The following is a 24,854-nucleotide window of genomic DNA, read 5'->3' as shown; positions in this document are numbered from 1 at the left end:
TTTGTCCTGCACGATGCGTTTTACGAATCCTTACAATTACAATAGGGTTTCAGCATTTCATGCTTGAACCCCTAATAAGAATGAAGGCTTTTTGCCAGTTATAGCGCCACCTATGGTCCGATCTCCATGAAACTCTGCATGCTTCCTCACCATGTTCGGACACATATGCTCATCAATTTTGGTGAAGTTCTGAGTTTTCATTTGGGATTTATAGGCTTTTTAGTGTATTTTGCCACGCCCCTTTTCTAAATGACCCTGTTACAGCCACCCACATGCCAAAGTTCAACTTTTTTTCGATAATTATTGATCTAGAGAGTCCAGAGAATTGTCCTAGACTGGTTTGGTTCCGATCGGGCGAAAAACCAGGGACTAGTTCGCAAAAGTAGGTTTTGGACAAAATGCGACATAGCAGAAATTTTTCCCTGCCTACATCCAAATCGGAGATAGCCATTTTGTCCGCCTTGAGCCAAGGATTCCAACGATATAAGACACTTGATCCTGGGACAAACGGTCTAAGAGTTATGAGCGATTTTGAACTTTTGGTTGCTGTAGCGCCACCTATGGGCCAATCGGGGTCATACTCTGATAGGTTGTCCCCAAATTGAGGCCTACCATCTGGCCAGGTTTCAAGTCTCTAGGCCTTACGGTTTGTCCTGCACGATGCGTTTTACGAATCCTTACAATTACAATAGGGTTTCAGCATTTCATGCTTGAACCCCTAATAAGAATGAAGGCTTTTTGCCAGTTATAGCGCCACCTATGGTCCGATCTCCATGAAACTCTGCATGCTTCCTCACCATGTTCGGACACATATGCTCATCAATTTTGGTGAAGTTCTGAGTTTTCATTTGGGATTTATAGGCTTTTTAGTGTATTTTGCCACGCCCCTTTTCTAAATGACCCTTTTACAGCCACCCACATGCCAAAGTTCAACTTTTTTTCGATAATTATTGATCTAGAGAGTCCAGAGAATTGTCCTAGACTGGTTTGGTTCCGATCGGGCGAAAAACCAGGGACTAGTTCGCAAAAGTAGGTTTTGGACAAAATGCGACATAGCAGAAATTTTCCCCTGCCTACATCCAAATCGGAGATAGCCATTTTGTCCGCCTTGAGCCAAGGATTCCAACGATATAAGACACTTGATCCTGGGACAAACGGTCTAAGAGTTATGAGCGATTTTGAACTTTTGGTTGCTGTAGCGCCACCTATGGGCCAATCGGGGTCATACTCTGATAGGTTGTCCCCAAATTGAGGCCTACCATCTGGCCAGGTTTCAAGTCTCTAGGCCTTACGGTTTGTCCTGCACGATGCGTTTTACGAATCCTTACAATTACAATAGGGTTTCAGCATTTCATGCTTGAACCCCTAATAAGAATGAAGGCTTTTTGCCAGTTATAGCGCCACCTATGGTCCGATCTCCATGAAACTCTGCATGCTTCCTCACCATGTTCGGACACATATGCTCATCAATTTTGGTGAAGTTCTGAGTTTTCATTTGGGATTTATAGGCTTTTTAGTGTATTTTGCCACGCCCTTTTCTAAATGACCCTGTTACAGCCACCCATATGCCAAAGTTCAACTTTTTTTCGATAATTATTGATCTAGAGAGTCCAGAGAATTGTCCTAGACTGGTTTGGTTCCGATCGGGCGAAAAACCAGGGACTAGTTCGCAAAAGTAGGTTTTGGACAAAATGCGACATAGCAGAAATTTTTCCCTGCCTACATCCAAATCGGAGATAGCCATTTTGTCCGCCTTGAGCCAAGGATTCCAACGATATAAGACACTTGATCCTGGGACAAACGGTCTAAGAGTTATGAGCGATTTTGAACTTTTGGTTGCTGTAGCGCCACCTATGGGCCAATCGGGGTCATACTCTGATAGGTTGTCCCCAAATTGAGGCCTACCATCTGGCCAGGTTTCAAGTCTCTAGGCCTTACGGTTTGTCCTGCACGATGCGTTTTACGAATCCTTACAATTACAATAGGGTTTCAGCATTTCATGCTTGAACCCCTAATAAGAATGAAGGCTTTTTGCCAGTTATAGCGCCACCTATGGTCCGATCTCCATGAAACTCTGCATGCTTCCTCACCATGTTCGGACACATATGCTCATCAATTTTGGTGAAGTTCTGAGTTTTCATTTGGGATTTATAGGCTTTTTAGTGTATTTTGCCACGCCCCTTTTCTAAATGACCCTGTTACAGCCACCCACATGCCAAAGTTCAACTTTTTTTCGATAATTATTGATCTAGAGAGTCCAGAGAATTGTCCTAGACTGGTTTGGTTCCGATCGGGCGAAAAACCAGGGACTAGTTCGCAAAAGTAGGTTTTGGACAAAATGCGACATAGCAGAAATTTTTCCCTGCCTACATCCAAATCGGAGATAGCCATTTTGTCCGCCTTGAGCCAAGGATTCCAACGATATAAGACACTTGATCCTGGGACAAACGGTCTAAGAGTTATGAGCGATTTTGAACTTTTGGTTGCTGTAGCGCCACCTATGGGCCAATCGGGGTCATACTCTGATAGGTTGTCCCCAAATTGAGGCCTACCATCTGGCCAGGTTTCAAGTCTCTAGGCCTTACGGTTTGTCCTGCACGATGCGTTTTACGAATCCTTACAATTACAATAGGGTTTCAGCATTTCATGCTTGAACCCCTAATTACAGTTTGTAAACCAAAATTTTGACAACTGACAACTCGTTTCAGCAGTTCAGAATCGATTTTTTCTTTTGAGAGACAATAGCATTTTTTGTTATGCACTTTGATCTTTAAACATTGCAGACATTTTACATTCACAAACAGCTATAATTACACACTACATCAGGGTTGCCAACTCTCACGCATCTGGCGTGACACTCACGCTCTCACGCACACGCAAGAAATGTCACGCCAAAATCCATTTTTCTCCCCTCTCAATCCGTACATTTTCTGTTGATGACTAGACCACAGCGTATTAATGACAGGAGAGGAGTTTAAGGCCCACAGCTGTAACATCTGCCTACAACGTTCTCACTGCAGTATTCTCTGATCGTTGATTCGCTGAAAACCTTGCACCTGATACGTCAGTTGCGTCTGAAAAGTTCAGAGAGAGTTCAGAGCATAGGTTCGGAGTCGGAGCCCACTGATGCGCGTTTGAAAGTTTGGATGACAATCAAGGTAAAGCAGATAATAAAATGGTGTGCCTTTCACTACAGACGTAGCCTTGCCTAATCAGTCTGTGTGCTGAAAGTACAGGCTTCAGCTATAGTTGCGAACGTTGTCTGACGTGCGTTATGTGGGCTGGCTAATTGCTCAATAAAAATAGGCTCATGGTGTATTGTTCAAGAAACAACAAATAAAGATAAGAGGAATAGACTCATCACATAATAGATCTAATCATTACACATGGTACAAATTACGTTTTGGCAAATCGGGCAAGTGGCATTTTAAAATTCCCCAAATGATCAAAGGTTGCCCAGATTGTGTTGAACCTGCCACACTCAAATGCGGATGCAGAGCGAACCTTTTCAGTTATTGGCCTAAACAAGACTGACACCAGGAACAGACTGTCACTTGATGGCACCCTGTGAGTGATGGGAAGTTCGGATCATTTTACAAACTCGCTTGTTCGATCTCGTTCATTAAAATGAACGAATCTTTTTTCGAGTCATTTTGTTCATTTAAGGCAGTGGTCTCAAACTCAATTCCTGGAGGGCCACAGCTCTGCACAGTTTAGCTCCAACCAGCTCCAACTCACACCTGCAAGGAAGTTTCTAGTAATCCTGAAGACCTTGATTAGCTGGATCAGGTGTGTTTGATTCGGGTTGGAGCAAAACTGTGCAGAGCTGTGGCCCTCCAGGAATTGAGTTTGAGATCACTGATTTAAGGGCTTTAAATGTTATACTTTTAACAGCCAAATTCCCCGAACACATCCACCTACGCAGTCTTTATCATATTCTGAATTAAGAAATCATTATAATGCAGTAAATAATAATTTACAGGGAACATAAATAATTACTTTACCTTCCGAGTCTTTCGTTCATTTGTCACGTGACAGACGCAATGAACGTTCATGAACGGATTGAACCCTGCTTCAGATACGAGCCTCCTGCAGAGGTAGTGAAGCAGGCCAACACTGCCACTGTGGCATAGGCTACAACAGGCCTAATGTGTGAAACTTGTGTTGTGGTTTTCTGGGGAGGTGGAATAACAATTATGTGTCCCTTTTGTTTTGAGATTTTTTATTGTTTTGATGTTGTTGTTTTACATGTTTGTTATTTAATCACCTCTATCTTTATTTTTTTATAGTGCAATCAATAAATTAATTGTACATTTTAAAACTTTTCCATTCTATTCTGTTTTTCTTCTTCGTTTTTTTCATAAATCAGGGTTTATACTAAGTAAACAAGGACTGACATTTTTTAAATTAGGGTTAGGTTAGGGTTACGTGCGCGCACTGATGTTTTACAGAGTCTCACTTCAGCCAAAGTCCCAAAGTTGGCAACCCTGCTACATAAAAAGTAATATTTGAAAAAGCATAATAGGGGTACTTTAATATATACTTTATAAATGTATTAATCCCGTCAACTGTCCCGATTGTCTTTCATGCTGGCCCCAGGCCATCAGGCAGACCTTATTGTTGAGTCCTAATTGGACTAAGCCAAAATTGTCTAAATAATTTAAACATAAGGATCCTGCTTGTTCCCAGTGTAGATTTACCCCAGCCTACCATGTTAATTTGTTTTGATCCTGTATAAAGCTTGGGAGTTTCTGGGCCACCATTTTCTGGTTTCTTAGGCAGATCGATCTCCCCTTGTCCACTGAAAGCAATTTTTAGAATTACTAAATTACTAGAATTACTAAAATATTAGCCTGGCTCCGCCCTCCTAAGTACTTCCACTCAATTTTCATTTTCCTTCAGTATGTCGTCTGGGTTTGCAGTATATTCTTGGGTTTTCTTGGGCTGAGAACGATGACGTTGATGTTGTGCGCTAGTTTGAGTTGTAGGGTTACGTCACGACCAAACGTTAGCGATTGGTTATGGCAGATCCAATAGTTTTAAACTTCAACAGAGTACCCGCCTTCAAGGAAGTTAACGCTTGTCAATAGGGCTGAAACGATTAGTCGACATTGTCGACAACGTCGACAATAAAAAATGGTCGACAAATATCTTTGTTGTCGAGTAGTCGTTTGATCCCACGTGACCTAATGTAAGGGCCTGCAATATCGCGATTTGACCGCTACGGCGCTGTAGCGCTAGAGTGTAATGCAGCCGTTACAAATGCTATTGCGGACCGGTAGAAGAAAACACAGCGCGAATTATGACGGAGTGCAAACTAATCCGAACTAGTAAGGTATGTAAAGTTTCTCAAAACTGCAAACCAAGAATGCTGTCGTATGCAATACATGCAAGGCGGAACTTGCTTTTCACGGGAGCACAACATGCATGTTAAAACACTTAAAGAGGAAAAACCCGGCACGAGACGAGCCGGTGAGAGGTGAATATTCTCCAGCTGAAGCTAAATAACTAGCAGTAAATCTCTTTTTAGAGAATGCAATACTAATAATAGCAATAATATTAACAATAATAATATAATTACAGTAATGTGATGATTCATTTTTGCATAGAATAAAGCTTGATCGAGCTAAGGAGTCGGGGCTGTTTTTATTATTGTAAGTTAGCTCTATTAGGTAACGTTATTACAGTCTTATCCCTTGCCTGTATTTTGTTACATATTCATGAAGACTTACAAAAGGAGATGTTATGAAGAATATCATGTCAGTTAATTTTTTATACTGTAAATTAAAAGGTGAATGAGAATGTCTCTGTCAGCTCAGCTCAATTGTCAATGTCATATCAATTTAAAAAAAAAAGATTCTTATAATAATTGGTTGCAGTTTAAGTGTGTCTGTAATGCAGCTGATAATTTTTTTTGTTTATTTTTTTTCTATTGAAAGAGAACAGAATATTTAAACAATGCTTAGAGAGCATTTGTGTGTGATTTGAGTTGGACAGAAATCTGAAAACTTAAAGAGAATGACCCGTTTAGTTGCGCAAAGTTCATTAAAACAACCATTTCAAAAGCTGAAGTGATTTTCTTTTTTTATATTATAGTTAGAATATGTATAACTCCGTGTTTTAACTAATTGAAAAGGCTGAATAATCGTTCCAAACGTACTGATTAGTCGGCGAAATAATCGATGAATAGTCGATTAATCGTTCTAATAATCGTTAGATTAATCGATTATCAAAATAATCGTTTGTTGCAGCCCTACTTGTCAATGGAGAATGGCCAGACTCTCTGTACAAATTAAATGTACAAGAGTCTGGTAGGACCAGGCTAGAATCATATAACTTTACAAACTACAATCTGATTGTAATAGCTTTTATTATGCTCTTAGCCAAACAATTTATATGGCTGAGGTAGAAGGATCCGAGGCCTCTAACCTCTAACATAATGGATTTGATATGTCCTCTTTTTCTTTAAATTAGAAAAAAATAAACTATCTTGAAGAGGCTTTTATAAGGCTTTTAAAATATGTTAGTCAATATGTTTTATTGTTTGAATCTCATCTCCAGCATTCACTAATTTTTTACCATGCAGAAAGTGCACAATCATTACTCTGTTAGGCCACTCCATTTTCTTTTTTTCTCAGTTAATGTTGTCTCTTGTTATGCTTTGGTTGTATTTCCTCTTTTGGTCATACTTTAGTTCAGGGTCCAATTCTCACTATTAACTAACTATTAACTATGACTTTTACTTCAATGAACTCCTAATTACTGCTTATTATTAGTTAGTAAGGTAGTTGTTAAGTTTAGGTATTAGGTCGGATTAAGGGATGTAGAATATGGTCATGCAGAATAAGTCATTAATATGTGCAACTGGTTAATAGTGAATAGAGAATTGGACCCTAAAATAAAGTGTTACCCCTCTTTTTAACCCCCTGGGGTCGGCGGTATCACCGGCGATACCAGCGCGCTTTTTTTTTTATCAGTTCAAAATAGATTAATTTTGCTCTGTTGACTTTGATATTACAAACAAGTTTCATACATCAATCGATTCTGTTAAATGTGTATTATTTTTGTGTATACTCACAATAAAAACAAAGTGTTGTGCTTTTTGCCAAATAAAGAAAAATAAACACGAAGCGAGTTCTGCCTTCTCTCTGTCAGTGAAGTCCATTCTGAAACGCGTCCGAAAATGAACAATAACTCAGCGAATACTCAGTCAAACAGACAGACAGACACACAGGCATGAAGCTTGAATTCTCTTCTTTTAAATGAAGTAATTTATATAAAAAACTAATATTCTCAGTTCATGTAATCTGTAAGAAAAGAGCGAGATGTCAGTCGTTCTCATCTCATCTAATTATTTTTAATGTGACCCCGCCCACGGAGAGCGCGCGCTATTCAAACGCAAATGAATGAGTCCACGCAAACATGCAATCCACGCAAACATGTGAACGCCCCCATATCAGCTCGAGAAAACACAAGTTTATTCAGATCATTACTTGTTTACACCGTCTCGCAGCGCTGTGAGGAATAATAATAATGGAAAATGTACCTCAGAAGTGCGGGTATTTCGAGGAGCAAGGATCCGACTGAGCTGAGGAATACTGTAGTAATTTTTTTTTCCTTCTCAAGTGAATCGCGTTTCTGTTTGTGAATGAATGAATGAAGTTCAAAGTTCAAAGTTTTATTTGCCATTTGCAGAGCACAAAAAGAATTGTACACATACATAGGAATTGTACTGCATCACCCTTAGAGTCAATATATATATACATTTATATATATATATATATATATATACACATACATACACACACACATATATATATACATATACATACACACATACACATACACATATATATATATATATATATATACAGTGCTTAATTTGTAAAGTGGGAGGTCCCGGAGCGCAGAGGGGGGGTGGATCCGGCGACTCAAAACCGGGGTTGGAGGTAACGGAACAAAAAAAAAAAATATATATATATATATATTACACTGCCTAAGTAGATTCTCTGCAGGGACAGCGCCAGAGAATTTTTAACGCATGTGCTGAGTGGGTTCTAGATCATTGACGGGGGGAGCTGCGCAAAACTTGGCCACTAAATATTTAATATTCAGTTATGTTAATGATCACAATTAAAGTTTTAATTGTATTAAATTGAACAAGCGCAACATTCAGCATTCAATCAAATAGGCCTATTCTAAAAGATGTAGGCTATTATTAATAATAATGTTATTTCAACACAATCTCGTTATTTCGAAATAATATGTGTGCGTGCATCTGTAAATCCGGTGACGCGTGTATTGATTTTTATTAATAAACAAGTGTTTTCTCTAAAAGTGTCGACTCGGCTGCAAAGATGAAGTTGACGATCGCCATCTCTGTGTGAACGCGCTTATAGAGAGAAATGCACATAAATAAGCCTAATGGATTACATAATCAGAGAGTAGCCTTTTTCTTTTTTCCTTTTGAATTATTTCGTTTAAAGACATTTCAAGCTTTGTGTATTTGATGTAATTGTCATGTCTGTGTGAGGCATACACTGAGTTTCGTTAAGTTAGGATGTGCTCTAGTTCACGTGCAATGCAAGTGAGCGCGCGGGCGCCTCCGTTATATTTGTTTCGTAGGCCTATTCATTAAATACAGGCATTTGGTTGATGAAAAATTGATTAAAATTAAGATACAATTTATACAAAACGAAATTCACTTTAAAGAAAGGCTTTCTACAAAACAACTTGATGAAGTGGTCAAAATCATGTCTGACCCGCTCCATGTCTCATATTGCGCATCCTATCTTACTCGGTCCTGCTGTTCACTTTTCGTAAATCAACATAAATGAAAAAAAAAAAAAACATTATAATATTTTAACAAATATGAAACTAAATGCGCTTTTTTAATGGCTACAACAGTAAAGTAGGCCTATACATAGCGTCTCTATTTGTACAAATTTCTGCACATTAATTTAATTCTGAATTTTGCACACACAAGTTGAAAGGCATTTGTTCAAATCAAGTTCACGGATAATTGTGCGTGCATTTTTTAATCATTATGATACTAAAATCCTAACAAATAGGCTATGTACAAAAAAATCAGATGAGCCCATAATATGAACGCATTTACACGTTAAGCATTTTCCTCCCATAGAAAACCATTATAAGAACGCTTAATGTGGCTTAATGCAGATTAGAATGTCCCCTTATTATGTCGAAATAACGAGATATTATGTCGACACTAGGCTACTGTGTCCACCGTGGTCTCCTTTTTGATCAGCAGAAACGATTTTTGCTTGTTTGGGATCTGACTGGTCAGCGTATTTGAAAAAGTTTAAGCAAAATTTCCTGTCTTTTTGACATTTTCCCCTGAGTGAAACGATCGAGGCTAACAGCAATCTCAACTCGTACAACAAGCGCGCAAGTCATGTGTCACAAACATTGAACACTACACAAACAGTAATTTAATTTTTTTTCATTTAGGCAATTAATTTTATGAGGTGCCGGATCCAATAAAAAAGGTTCCGGATCCAATGTCGGAGGTGACGGAACATGTTCCGGCGTGTTCCGGCTCAAATTAAGCCCTGTATATATATATATATATATATATACATACATACATACATACATACATACATACAAACATATATACATATATAAATAAATTAATGAATAAATAAACACAGTGCACCAGTGCTTGCTAGCCATATATACCATATATACCCTATTTCTATGAGTTAGCCATTAGTCTCACCACTGCTGGATAAAAGCTGTTATAGCAGCATGTGTAATGATACTGTCCGCTCTTATATGTCTCAGGCTGTAGGTTTTGTGTCTGGGCTTCAAAAGTGAGTGAGCTGGGTGATGAATGTCACCAAGTATGGACTTAGCTTTCTTCTTACAGCGCTCTGTGTACAGTTCAGTCATGGGTGTGAGGTTTGTCCCAATGATTCTCTCTGCAGTCTTTATAACTCTTTGGAGAGACTTCTTCTCTGCCCGTGTTGCATTTCCAAACCACACGGTAATGCCATATGTCAAGACAGTCTCTATAAGTCCTCTGTAGGCATGAGTAAGAGGGCACATCCCAAGCCCAGCCTTCTTCAAAAGCCTGATAAAATACAGTCGTTTTTGAGCTTTCTTCACTGTGGTGACAGTGTTTGTAGTCCAGCTCAAGTTAGATGTTAAATGCAGGCCCAGGAATTTGTGGCTGTCGGCCCTCTCCACCACAGTGCCCTTGATGGTGAGTGGCTGCAGAGGAGGGCTTTTCTTCCTAAAGTCTATAACAAGCTCTCTGGTCTTGTCTACATTGAGGAACAGGTCATTTTCCTCTCCATAGACCATGATGTCATTGGCCAGTTCCCTATACCCTGTCTCATCTCCCCCCTTAATAAGGCCCAAGATGGTCGTGTCATCTGCATATTTAATGACGAGTGAGCTGTCCTGAGTGGAGACGCAGTCATGTGTGTATAATGTAAAGAGCTTAGGGCTGAGGCAACAGCCTTGGGGAGTGCCTGTGCTGACTGTGAGATTTCCTGATATTATCCCTCCCATCTTTACCACCTGCAGTCTGTTTAGAAGAAAGTCTAAAATCCAATTGCAGGTAGTGGCCGGCAATCCGAGGTCTATTAACTTTACAATGAGTTTTGCAGGACGGATGGTATTAAAGGCGGAGCTATAGTCTAGAAACAGCATCCTAACATATGTTCTGTTATAGTCCAGATGTAGAAGTGTGTGGTATAAAGCAAAGGCTACTGCATCGTCCACTGATCTGTTCGGACGGTAGGCAAACTGAAATGGATCTGCAGTGTCTGGGATGAAAGAATTTATATGTGTCAGAACCAACTTTTCTAGGCACTTCATGGCAACTGGTGTTAGGGCCACAGGCCTAAAGTCATTTAGGGTTGAAGCGTCAGGTTTCTTAGGAACTGGTATCACAAAACAGGACTTGAACAGACGTGGAACTACCGCTTGTGACAGGGACTGGTTGAAAATGTCTGTATACACACCTGCTAGTTGTTCAGCACAGGACTTCAGGACTTCAGGAATGAACCGCAGAGATGCGCGCTGTTTACCACAGCTCGCAAAAAGACCGTTTAAATTTAAATCGCTTTCTGTGTGTGAATGAATGATGATGTTTTAGCAAACTGTATTGCTATACTGAGATGAGTAAAAATCGACTGAAATATGTTGAAATAAAATGTAGGCTATTTGTATAAGCAACTTATTAAACTGCAAATTAACATTTATATGCCCTAATATTTCATAAAAACAACATTACAGTCAGGCGAAATATGAAAGACAACATTTTGTTGACTAGATTTGGGTACAGTTTTTACTGTAGAATATACTGCCACATCAAATAAGCTTTTGTTTAGCAATTTCTGCTCATATGTTATATATATATATATATATATATATAAACTATTTTTGTCAAAAATAAAGTCATCAACTAAGATGTTAGCTGTTCCAATGTTGGCTATATTCAAAATAATGAATACATATGATAAAATGTAGGCCTATAATCATTTTTTTACAACGAAAGAGTACACTTGAAATATTGTTGAAATTGTAATTATTGTTGTAATTGTAACCTTTTTAATAAAATAGCAAAACATATTTACAAGATAGATGTAAGCAAAATCTTAAATGGTCAATATAAGTCTTCTTCTAAATATATCTTTTGTCCTTGCATTGTGGCTCAGTCAGTGTCACACCTGAATGGATGGCTCATTATGCAGAGTGGGTGGGACATTGTATTCTCAGGTGTAAACTACTCCCCCTTTACGCCCCCTCACATATTGGCTTTCCAAGCAAAACCTGTTTTACACAATTTAAATCAATGTATTGTTTTTTGTGAACGATAAAGCAAGACTATTTTTACATAATTTTGAAGCCAGAACTCGAAGCGACAACATCCATTAGTCAAAAGTCTTATTGACACATATTTAGTATGAGTTTTGTGGTCTTATTTCAGCAACTTTCATTTTTATTTTTTCCAATAACCACACATAAACATTATTCTCTTAAAAATACAAACATCTACATTCATGTTGCTCACATATTATGGTAGCCCTGTTTGTGCTATATAGAGTGAATTTACACCTTTGCCATTATCATGTTTATAAATAACTGAAAAAAGCACAAATGTCAGGGCATGTCAAAACATCCCAAAACACCCCAAGGGCCCCAAAAACACCTTAGACCCCAGAGGGTTAATGTTGGTCTGAAACTAATAAATAATTTGTTATTGTTTGTAATTTGCTTTTTTGTTTTTATTGTATGTTTACTTGTCTTCATTAACTTTTTGAAGACTTTTTTTCTACTTAAATTAGTTAGCCTAGAATTCTGCTGTGGTATAGAGAATTGTGAATTTTAAATATACTTTTTATATATCACTATTGTGAAATAAATTACTAATTTAAGGTTTTGATCATATCACCCACTCATAATTGTGTTAAGTAATTAAAGTAATTACAATATTGACCAAAATAAATTACTTTTGTCATAATCATCTATTGTCTCTATTATGATATGTGTAATAAGTTTAGCTGACAATACACAGCCCTATAAACGATTCTTACCCACGTCTCATAGCATGAAGAACCTGACTGCTGCCACTCTGTGCTGGCAGATGGATCTGCTTGCAGATGTTCCTTCTCTCCTGAATCAAGTGTAACACCTGATTTAACAAAAAAAAAAAGTTAAATTAAATACTGTAATTACAGGCAAAGGGCCATTTTAAATAGCCTACGCCTGTGTTGCTAGTAGATTACCCACACCTGATTATCATCAGCTCTGCTTGTTTGCGACTCTACACTAATTTGTGCTGCTCTTGGTAGTGTTATAGAGAACTCAGACACGATGGTTAAGTTGGACCCAAAGCAGTATTTATTGGCAGATGGCACAGGAGGAGAAAACAACAGCATAGATGATAGTGACAAAATACTTAATAATGGTAAGTAGAGTAGATTCTGTGCAGACCTGATTCTGTGCAGCAGTGAACACGGGACCCGAGTCTGCGCAGTAGTGAGCGTGAAGTGGAGTCAAGGTATCAAGACCCCGCCCACACTCCCGCAGAAACAGTTAGTACAGATGTACTGCAGAACATCTCATTATGTCAGTGTGAAATAAACAGTTATGGAAATGTATAAATTAAAGTTGAAGCTCCAATCTCCTCCTGAAAATCCCCCAAAAAGTCTGTTGGTGCCTCAGTGTCAGTGACTACTTCGCTCAGAGAAGCTAATCACAGCTGTCAAACATGACGTCACACTCCCGTTTTTATAGCATCAAATAACTAACTACAACCAAACTTATTAAAAAAAAAGGAAAGCATCAGTGTGATAAAAACTACATAAAATGACAGAAAACATCTTTGAAAAAAATATATTTTAAGTGTAATCTGATTGTTTAGTTTGCCTCACGTCCCATTAGACTACGTGGAGAGGGCGGTGTTTATGACCTATACTGGGACCAACCACCTGAGGGCGATCAAGACGCTTTGGCTTCACTTTTCAGGACTTGTGCGGCACACTTGGTTCTGTTAATGATGGATTAAGGAGGATTACACAGGAGATCACTGGAGACAAGGAGCTCAGGTAAGGAGATCGCTGGAGATGAGTATATCCAAGTATATCCAAGATAGCAGGGAAACAGGTAAGTTGCTTTAGCAGCAGATATCGAGCAGGGTAACAGCCTGAGATCCATACTGGTGACAACACACTGAGTGAGGAGTGAGAGGAGCTTTTGTGGTAGTGCTAATTGAGTATGGCAATGAGCTGCAGGTGCAAGTGATTAGTAGTCTGAGTGTGTGCGTGTGATTTTTTTCACCCAAACCAGTTCAGCGGAAATCCCGCCCTGCAGCTTATTTCATAGGTTACAGTGACGGGTAGGTTTAGGGATCAGTGTTTGGTTTAGGCAATCAGTACAGTGATTGACATGACCAATGAAATCTTTAGATTCGACTGCAGGGCGGGATTTCTGCTGAACTGGTTTAAAAAAACAAAAAAAACACACACGTCGTGTGTGTGTGTGGAGGGAAAGCCTGGTGTGTCAGTGGCTACGTTTACATGCACAACTTTTGTTTCAATCAGACTGAATTTATTCCGATTGATGAATCTGAATGTAGTGTTTACATGAACGCTAAATATGTGATCGGGTTGATGTGCGCGTTTATATGTCCAAGCTTCAAATCTGAATATATTTTTTGACATGCGCACACTGGACGAATATACAGAGTTTCCAGCTGTTGCGCATACAAACTATTCTCTTACATTGGTTCTTTATTTGTTTTAAACAGCAGACCATTTCTGTTCATAATTTGGAGTAAATGAGCATATTAACCGGTTTGACGTGCTGCTTATATTTATCACGCAGTAAAACGTACTCGGTTACTAACGTAACCTCTGTTCTCTCTAGAGAGGGAACGAGTATTGCGTAAGCTAGCTTACGCTGCGGGAAAGTCTCCTTTCTCGAGATACTGAAGCCAAAAATTATCCTTAATTTTTTTAAACCTTGTCAATGCAGTGCGGCAGCCTGCAGACCTAGGGCAGGCGAATCGCGTGCCCATTGGCTGCTCTGCGGCAACTGCAGCAGCCTATGGCTGAGCCTTGCGCGTGACGTCACGTCCAATGAGCGCGCTTGGCGCGCTTAATGCGTCACAGCCCGTGATTAGGGGTGTGGCTTAGCGTATATAAGCAAGGAACAGAGGCTGCTTCGCTGGTTTCTGTCGCATGAAGCGAAATGAGCTCGTGGCGAGAGCACGGCGGGTTACGCAATACTCGTTCCCTCTCTAGAGAGAACAGAGGTTACGTTAGTAACCGAGTACGTTCTCTTACGAGAGGTTCTCTCGTATTGCGTAAGCTAGCTTACGCTGCGGGAACACCCTTGTCAACGCCGTGCGCGCGCCCAGCATCCTGAATGAATCCCATGGGGAGTCCAGGGAACGCGAAGCGGAGCTGGGCGGCCAAGATACCACAGTACACAAGCACATAATATGGGGCAGGGAGCGGCACAGCCGGTCCAACTAACACATCCCACATAGTGTAGTTCAACCAGTTGAGCTAAATCAGCAGCGTAGCCCGCGCACAGACAGTGGGCTGGCTTACGCGAGACTTAGACTGATAACACTTTGGCCTGCAAAGCGGGAACTTCCAGGTTGTAAAACCTAACAAATGTGGAGGGGGAGGCCCAGCCTGCCGCTGCACAAATGTCATGAATGGGAATCCCACTGGACCACGCCCACGATGAGGCCATACCTCTGGTGGAGTGTGCCCGAATGCCCAAAGGGCACTGCAGGTTTTTAGATGCGTAAGCAGCTGCGATAGCATCAACTATCCATCTGGACAGGGTGTGTTTCGAGGCGGCGAGACCCTTGGTGCGCCCACCAAACGAAACAAAGAGCTGCTCTGAACGCCTGAAGGCGGCGGAGCGTGAAATATAGCTTTTCAGCGCCCTAACTGGGCAGAGGAGATTACTATCTGCCTCGCAGCCAGCATTCGGCAGGGCTGAAAGGGAAATGACCTGCGCTCTGAAGGGAGTGCCCAAAACTTTGGGGACGTACCCATGCCTCGGTCTGAGAATAACTTTAGAGTTATTGGGTCCGAACTCGAGGCACGCGGCGTTAGTGGATAACGCGTGAAGGTCTCCCACACGTTTTACTGAAGACAGTGCTATCAGAAAAACGGTTTTGAGCGTGAGGTATTTCATATCCACAGTTTCTAAGGGTTCAAAGGGATGAGCTTTCAGTGCGTCTAAGACCAGTGAAAGATCCCACATAGGAACCGAAGGGGGTCGCGGGGGGTTCATACTCCTCGCTCCTCTAAGGAAGCGGATGACAAACTCGTTCCTTCCTAATGCGCGGCCCGGCTCTGAGACAGAGAGCGCTGAAATGGCCGCGACATAGACTTTGAGCGTGGAGGGGGACCTGCCCGCGTCCAGTAGCTCTTGAAGGAAGCACAATACGTGCGAGACCCCACATGTCTGTGGATTGAGCCCTCTGGTAGTGCACCATTTGTTAAACACCGACCATTTAGACGTGTAGAGCCGCCTCGTGGAGGGGGCTCTAGATTGTATGATCGTGTTCATCACCCCTTCTGGTAGATCAGCATGTAATTGTTGAGGCTCCACGCATGCAGAGACCAGTGCTCTGGGTGGGGATGCCAAATCGAGCCGCGGGCTTGACAGAGAAGGTCTCTCCGCACCGGAATCGGCCAGGGGGCTGAGTCTGCCAATTGTATGAGTTCCGGGAACCAAGCTTGGTTCTCCCAGAACGGGGCTATGAGGAGCACTGTGTGGCGCGCTTTCCTGACTCTCTCGATGACCTGAGGCAGCAGAGAGACCGGTGGAAACGCATATAGCGGGCCGCTGGGCCATGACTGGGCCAGCGCGTCCTCGCTCTTTGAAAAGAATGCTGGGCAGTGTGCGTTGTCTTTTGACGCAAAGAGGTCGACTTTCGCTCTGCCAAAGCGGCGCCACAGCGACTGGACTGTTTGGGGGTGTAGAGACCACTCCCCAGGGGGAACGTTGTCCCTGGACAGTCTGTCGGGGCCCTCGTTCAGATGGCCAGGCACATGCGATGCTCTCAGAGAGCGCAGAGAGTGCTGAGCCCATACGAGGAGGCGTTCCGTCAGGGCGCAGAGTTGCTTTGATCTGACACCGCCCTGGCGGTTCACATAGGCCACTACTGAAGTGTTGTCCGTGCGGACTAGAACATGGTGACCATGGAGGAATGGGAGGAAGTGCATGAGCGCTTTCTCGACCGCGAGCATCTCTAGACAGTTTATGTGTAGGAGATTCTCCTGGTCTGACCAGTGGCCATAGACCGGTCTGCCTTCGAAGAGCGCTCCCCAACCTAGGTTGGACGCGTCTGTTGAGACAACTTTCCGGTGTGAAACCACTCCCATAGTCACTCCAGTGTGATACCATTCGGCTGCTAGCCAGGGCTGCAGGGCTGAGACACAGACCTGAGTCACTCTGATTAGCGAGCCGACAATCTGGCCGTCATCGCCACCGAGTCTAGTTCTATTCCGAGAAAGGAAATCGACTGCCGGGGCGAGAGCGAGCTCTTGGTCCAGTTGACCGCTAGACCCAGACCTTCCAGGTGGTCGAGTAGCGCTGTTCTGTGAGACACAAGTTCTGTCTCTGACTGCGCTAGAACGAGCCAATCGTCCAGATAGTTCAGAATTCGCATTCCCTGACTCCTCAGGGGAGCGAGAGCCGTGTCCATGCATTTCGTAAATGTACGGGGTGCTAAAGACAGGCCGAACGGCAGGACTGTGTATTGATAAGCTCGACCGTCGAAGGCGAATCTCAAGAATGGCCTGTGACGGGGAGTTATCTGGATCTGGAAATACGCGTCTTTCAGATCGAGAGAGATAAACCAGTCTCCTGGGCGAACTTGCGCAAGGATCTGTCTGGTTGTAATCATCCTGAACGGCCGTCTCATGAGAGCCTTGTTCAGATGTCTCAGATCTAAAATAGGTCTTAATCCTCCGTCCTTCTTGGGAACGAGGAAGTAACGGCTGTAAAAGCCTGACTCGCTCAAGGACGGATGAACCTGTTCTATGGCCCCTTTTCGCAGCAGCTTTGCTATTTCTGCTTGAAGCAGATGTGCTGTTTCCAAACTCACTTTCGTTTCCGTCTGCGCTAGAAAACGCGGAGGGCGACGAGCAAATTGGAGCGAATAGCCGTGTCTTATGGTGTTGAGCACCCATTCTGACGCGCCCTGAATAGCCTCCCATGCTTTTGCATGCATAGCTAGGGGTCGAATGGTCTCTGGGTTCAGATCGCCGCGTTGCGCGGGATGGGGAACCTGTATCAGAGAGGATGGGGCGGCGCACGCGCCGCCGATGCTCGGACACGAGGGCAGAAGAACAGGGCTGGCCGACTGTGCAGATTTTGGTAGCTCGATCTCGGACGATGGAGCGCGAACTGCTGTCAAATAACCCAGGCGCGAGAGCGGCGTGGGGATTATGGTGTCTGAAAGTGGGTGCGCGTGCTCGTGAGCTGGCGCGGGGTTTGCACTTATGACATGGCCAGTGTTTGGGGGCTTTATGAGGTTTGCAACCTGTCTGGCAGAGCGGGTGGTGGGCAGGTGTGAGCACAAGGCTGTGGGCACATTTTCTACACTTGATGCTCGAGCGGAAAGTTTCCGCTTTAAGAGATAGCGCTCTGGACGCGTTGCCATGGGAACCTGGTCTGTGAGCAGTGAGCACACGGGAGTGGGCACTTTTTCTACACTTAATACCCCTGCGGCTTGAGCCGTAGCAACTTGAGGTAACTGAGTGACAGAGCGAGCAGCGAGTAGGTGTGAGCACGGAAGTGTGGGCACATTTACTACATTTAGTACTCGAGCGGTGTGAGGCCGCTTTATGAGAGAGCGCTCTGAGCGCGTTACCATGGGGATTGTACTTGTGTGAAGCAGTGAGCACATGGGTGTGGGCACATTTTCTACACTTAAAGCACTTATACTCTTTTTGAGATTTATCTGGGTCGCCGTGAAAACGGCGTTTGTGTGCAGGCGAGCGAGTGTTATTACTGGCTCGTTGGCTGCGGTGTGTGCTGCTGCAGTAGCCTGAACATAGGGGACTGACAGAGCTGTGCGTTTTGATGGCGGTCCGGCCGTAGCGGGACTCAACCATCTTTTCCTCCTTGCGGATGCTAGGAGGACTTCGCGGGCTCGGGCTTCAACGCGATCTTGGGCCGCGGGCCCCGTGGGGGCGGCGGTCTGTGACGGCTGGTCGAGCGCGACCTGGGGCGACTGCCCTGGCGTCGCTGCGAAGCGCTGGGAGGCCTGGAAGAGCGCTGGTTAGAGCTGCGCACAGGAGGCTGAGTTTGAGGGCGGCCTGTGGCTGGGCTCGAACGGCGGGGCAGGAAGAGGTTCATCGCCTGCGACGCCTTCTGCACTTCAGAGAACCGATCCACAATTCCGCTGACCGCAGGGCCAAAGAGGCCGGTGGGCGAGAGTGGTGCGTTCAGAAATACAGCGCGCTCTGACTCACTCATGTCCGCGAGCGTCAACCAAAGGTGTCTGTCGATGACGGTGAGCGCGGCCATGGATCTGCCGATGGCTTGAGCAGCGGTCTTGGTAGCGCGTAGCGCAAGATCCGTAGCGCTGCGCAGATCGGTTAAGGCAGACTGATCCGAGCCCTTCTCGTCCAGTTCACGGAGGAGGTCGGCTTGAAGGATCTGAAGAATGGCCATTGAGTGCAGGGCGGAAGCAGCCTGGCCGGAGGCGGCGAAAGCGCGGCCGGCGAGAGCTGAGGTGGTCCTGCAGGCTTTAGACGGCAGGGCAGACTTTGAGCGCCATCTAGCAGACGGCGGGCAAAGGTGCGTTGCCACAGCTTCCTCAACGGCGGGGATATCGTTATAGCCGTTCTCGGCGGCTCCGTCCACCTGGGAGAGAGCCGAGGAGACTGGCGAGCGGAGTCTGGTGGAGAACGGAGCGTTCCAGGATTTAGAGAGCTCGGCGTGGAGCTCAGGCAGGAAGGGTGCTGACCTAGAGGCAGGCGCAGGGCGGCGGCTAGGTAGAAAGCACCCGTCAAGGCGATTGGGCTCCGGCTCCTTGGGTGGGGACCAATCCAGTCCCATTCTCTCGACCGCTTGAGTGAGGAGGCGGAGAATCTCCGCGTCAACACTAGCGCGGGATCTGGTAGACTCCAAAGTCGAGGGGGCGGAGCGGTGAGAGCCCGACCACTCCTCGCTGTCAGACGCGAGCAGAGAGCAGCTGTCAGCGGCATCATCTGCATCGTCCCCCAGGACGACGGCAGTGCGGGCAGAGGCCGGCCGCTGCGCGTCGGTGAAGGGTGGGGGGGAAGGAGAGAGCGAGGCTCGCGGGAGAGGTTCCGGCGAGCACTCAGCTGTAGCGTCCAGTTCCGGCGGCCTTTGGGAGCGACGTTTCTTCTTACGTGGCCCGGAAGAAGTGGCCGGAGAAGGTGGAGGTTCTTCAAACTTAGCGAGTCGAGCCCGTAGGGTCGACATCGGTAACTCCTCACACTGTTCGCAGCCGCCCTCGGAGAGAGCGCGGGCTGCGTGGTCGAAGCCCAGGCAGAGAGCGCACACCACGTGGCGGTCTCCGTCGCTGAGCGCGGCTCTGCACGAGCCACAGGATGAGCGAGGCATTTGCAACAACGCCTCGCGCTCTTTTAGATGCAAGTGTGTCGCGGCGGACACACAAACACACAACACAGAGCAAGAAAAGGATATATATGCCGGATGGCGCAGCAGGCAGGGAAGGCGGCGAGCGGCCGGCGTCCTCAGGCTGAAATCCTCGGCGTGCTGGTCGCTTGATTCGACGGCGGCTTCCTCGGAGATCAGCGATGCGAAGAGCTTCGCTGAAGAGACAGAAATCAGCGAAGCAGCCTCTGTTCCTTGCTTATATACGCTAAGCCACACCCCTAATCACGGGCTGTGACGCATTAAGCGCGCCAAGCGCGCTCATTGGACGTGACGTCACGCGCAAGGCTCAGCCATAGGCTGCTGCAGTTGCCGCAGAGCAGCCAATGGGCACGCGATTCGCCTGCCCTAGGTCTGCAGGCTGCCGCACTGCGTTGACAAGGTTTAAAAAAATTAAGGATAATTTTTGGCTTCAGTATCTCGAGAAAGGAGACTTTCCCGCAGCGTAAGCTAGCTTACGCAATACGAGAGAACCTCTCGTAAGAGAACTTTCCCTCCCTGCGCCCAAAACCAGTCGTCTGTGAATGAGAATCCAAAACAAGGATTGGTGGGACGTTGTCCTGCTTCACTTCACAGATGCTGAGTGAAAGGATAATTTTAGGATGATGGGACACTCATTTATATGACACTTTATTCAACAGGAACAACAGCTCATCATACGTCATTCCACGTGTCATTCATCATATGCTATTTACGCATCATACGCACATGCGCAGTCCTTCCAGTTTCGGTTTTCAATCAGATCAAGTGTTTACATGTTCTCTCGATCGGGTTAGAAAAGGAATAAACCGCCCCTTTCAATCCGATCAAAATGTCATTCGGATCGAGCTCAATCGGATCTATTAAGGTGTTTACATGAAGGCTTTTCAGTCCGATTGAGCCATCAACCGATTACTTTGTAATTTGTAATACTGTGAGCTGGCTGTGTGCAAATGGCGCATTGTCTTTAGATCACGCGCAGAACTTTTCACTCCCATCGGTGCATTCATGGGATTGCAGTGTCACGCAAATTTTCCCTGTTTAGTAAATCTGGCAAATCTTGCCAAAAATTTGTGTTCCCTCTTAGATGTCTGCATGCGCGGTCGCGCAGAAAGAATAAAATGCAGCGCAGAGGACAGACTTGAAATGTGTGGGAAAATCCTTTTGATCGGAATCTAAATGAGAAATAGTTGTAGTGCTCTGGTCAACCACTCTGGACACCACGAGTTAGTGTCGCTGTAAAGTTAGAACCGGTGAATGTGGTTTACAGGATTCATAGCAAGAGAATGATATGAGCGCATATGAGCAGCAGTGAGCCAAATCAGTCGCTGTAGGAGTACTTTAAAGTTTGCGGAACAAATAGCTCAATACGAGAGGCAACGCGAAACACAAAGATTAAGTGGTGGAAGGAAGATGGGCATAGCACAGTTATAAAACTTTTACAGTTACACACCCACCACAGGTGTAGCATGCAAATTCAAAATACCTCAGTTTCATACATCAGTTTAAATTTTTGAGTGTGAGTGTATGTCAGGGATGTTTAGATAACTATAAAAGAAATCACATTCATGAGATCTGCTATCAGCTATTAGATCTGTTAAATGCTTCTGTTTGTTTTCATATTATAATAATATACAATATTAAAACAAATGTAAGCATTTAAACTGATTTTTATATTATATCAGTTCAAATACTTCAATTATATTATATTATATTATATTATATTATATTATATTATATTATATTATACCTTGAGGTTGGACTGGTTAGCTTCAGGACAGCATGCTGCCCAGACCGGACAACTAAAGATGCAATGATGGCGGCGCGAGTACATCGCGAGGCTCGCGGTCTCTCCAGATTCTGTAATTTAGCAGTATTTTTCTTGCTCATTTCGGGTCTGTTCGTCCAGAACAGTTGTGCCTTAACATCGTACACCCAAGGTGAGCTTTTGGATATTGGTTTGCGAATTTCCGACAGTTTTATGGACAACCTTCGACTCCTTCCTGAGATCGCCAGATCACCCGAGGCTATGCACTCTGCCCGGCGGGGCGGAAGTGCTCGCAGGCGCCGGCGAGATCGTAAACAAAGGCGGGGGAAGCGCGGAGGACTAAGAGCTAAGCTAAAGCTAACACCACACCGGCTCTCTTTACCCAGCATTTTCCTTGCCAATGTACGGTCGCTGTTGAACAAAATGGAGGAGATTCGACTCAACATCACATACAGCAAGAGACTTTTGAACTGTAATGTTCTAATTTTCACGGAAACATGGTTAAACAGCGGAATACCGGACAACGCTATTGAGCTAGCGGGACGCCATACATTCCGGGCGGATAGAACATTAGATGGCTCCGGTAAGACCAGAGGTGGTGGATTGTGCATTTACATTAACAAAGCTTGGTGCACAAACTCTGCTATTGTTGGGAGACATTGTTCAGCTAACCTTGAGTTTCTCATGGTTAAATGTAGACCATTTTATCTACCGCGGGAGTTCACTTCCACTATTATAACTGCAGCCTATATTCCCCCGGATGCTGATGCCAAGTTTGCTATGAAAGAACTTCACGCAGCCATCAGTAAACAACAGACCGTTCACCCGGAAGCTGCGTTTATTGTTGCGGGTGATTTTAATCATTCAAACTTAAAGTCAGTGCTACCGAAATTTCACCAGCATGTTTCCTGTCACACCAGAGGAAACAAAACCTTAGACCATGTTTACACAAACATGGCTGAAGCTTACGTCGCGACACCCCTCCCCCACTTGGGACAGTCAGATCACCTTTCTTTGTTCCTCACCCCCAAATATGCACCTCTGATCAATCGCGTGAAGCCATCAGTGAAGACCATCAAGGTGTGGCCTGCGGGGGCAGATTTCTCACTCCAGGAAAGGTTTCTACACACAGACTGGAGTATGTTTGCTTCTCAAGCCACCAGTGGCTCTCACACGGACATCGACTGCTACACCTCCTCTGTACTGGATTATATTAATACCACCATTGACAGTGTTACAACCCAGAAGCAGATCACCACATACCCAAATCAGAAGCCATGGATGAACAGGGAAGTGCGACTCCTATTGAAGACACGCAATACTGCCTTCAGATCAGGAGATGCACAAGCCTATAGTACATCCAGAGCAAATCTGAAAAGGGGCATCAAAGAGGCCAAGCACTGCTACAAGCTTAAGATAGAGGGACACTTTTCCAACGCTGACCCTCGGCGCATGTGGCAGGGCATTCAGGCCATCAGTGACTACAAACCCTCTCACTCCACCCCCGCAGCCACTGATGTCAACTTCCTGAACGAGCTAAATGACTTTTATGCTCGCTTTGAAAGAGACAACAGAGAAACTGCCACCAAGCTCAAATCCTCAGCTGACCACCCACCGATCACACTCTCCTCCACAGATGTCTGCAATGCACTGAGCAGGATCAGCGCGCACAAGGCTGCTGGACCAGACAACATCCCTGGACGCGTACTCAGGGCATGTGCGGAGCAGCTCGCTGGGGTTTTTACAGACATTTTCAACCTGTCTCTTGCCCAAGCAGCTGTACCAACATGCTTTAAATGCACTTCCATTGTGCCAGTGCCAAAACACTCCAGCCCGAAGTGCCTTAATGACTACCGCCCTGTAGCACTCACACCCATCGTAATGAAGTGCTTTGAGCGGCTGGTCCTGGCACACCTAAAAGACTCTCTACCATCCACATTGGACTCACACCAGTTTGCCTACCGTAGCAATAGGAGCACAGAGGATGCAGTCTCCATGGCACTGCACTCTGTGCTCACACATCTGGACAATAAGAACACTTATGCACGCATGCTGTTTGTTGACTTCAGCTCAGCATTCAACACTGTCATCCCAACTAAGTTAATAGCCAAACTTGGAGACCTGGGCTTCAACACCTCCATGTGCAACTGGATTTTGGACTTCTTGACCAACAGACCCCAGAATGTTCGATCAGGCTCCAACTGCTCCACATCCATCACACTCAACACTGGTGTACCACAGGGCTGTGTGCTAAGCCCGTTCCTCTACTCCCTCTTCACCTCCGACTGCAAGCCTGTGTACGGATCTAATTCCATCGTCAAGTTTGCGGACGACACTACGGTGATTGGTCTCATCAGCAACAACGATGAGACTGCCTATAGGGAGGAGATCAAGCACCTGGCCACATGGTGCACCGAAAATAACCAGCTCCTCAACACCACCAAAACGAAGGAGCTCATCGTGGACTTCAGGAAAGTGTCAAGAGGCACACACGACACCATCCACATCAATGGAATGGCTGTTGAGCGTGTCTCCAGTTTCAAGTTCCTGGGGATCCACATCTCGGCGGACATGACCTGGACAACCAACACCTCCAGCCTGGTCAAGAAGGCTCACCAGCGCCTTTTCTTCCTGAGGACACTGAGGAAGAATCAGCTTTCCTCCACTATCCTGGTGAACTTCTATCGCTGTGCAATAGAAAGCATCCTGACCAACTGTGCTACAGTGTGGTATGGGAGCTGTTCTGTTGCAGAGCGCAAGGCACTGCAGCGGGTGGTGAAAACCGCCCAGCGCATCACTGGGACTCCACTACCTGCCATCGAGCACATCCAGAGGAAACGCTGTCTGCATCGAGCTCGCAGCATCCTTAAGGACTCCTCTCACCCAGCCCACAGACTGTTTTCTCTCCTGCCCTCCGGCAGGCGTTTCAGGTGCCTCCGGACCAGGA

The 24,854-nt window shown here is 44.8% G+C and overlaps 1 protein-coding gene across 3 annotated transcripts in view; it reads right to left on the bottom strand.

Annotated features, from left to right (window-relative positions):
• The window catches only part of cdk5rap1 (CDK5 regulatory subunit associated protein 1), a 130,661-nt gene that overhangs the window by 71,349 nt on the left and 34,458 nt on the right, over window positions 1-24,854 (bottom strand). For all 3 annotated transcript variants that reach the window (XM_084395278.1, XM_084395276.1, XM_084395277.1), the window contains one exon: window positions 12,570-12,667. In XM_084395278.1, the coding sequence (XP_084251404.1) occupies window positions 12,570-12,667 (98 nt within the window). The remainder of the gene's footprint in view (window positions 1-12,569; window positions 12,668-24,854) is intronic.

Source organism: Rutilus rutilus (genome assembly GCF_951802725.1).
Source record: "Rutilus rutilus genome assembly, chromosome: 22".
NCBI classification, from domain to species: Eukaryota; Metazoa; Chordata; class Actinopteri; order Cypriniformes; family Leuciscidae; genus Rutilus; species Rutilus rutilus.
Note: the sequence above shows the minus strand (reverse complement) of the source record. Positions and strands in the feature narration are given on the sequence as shown.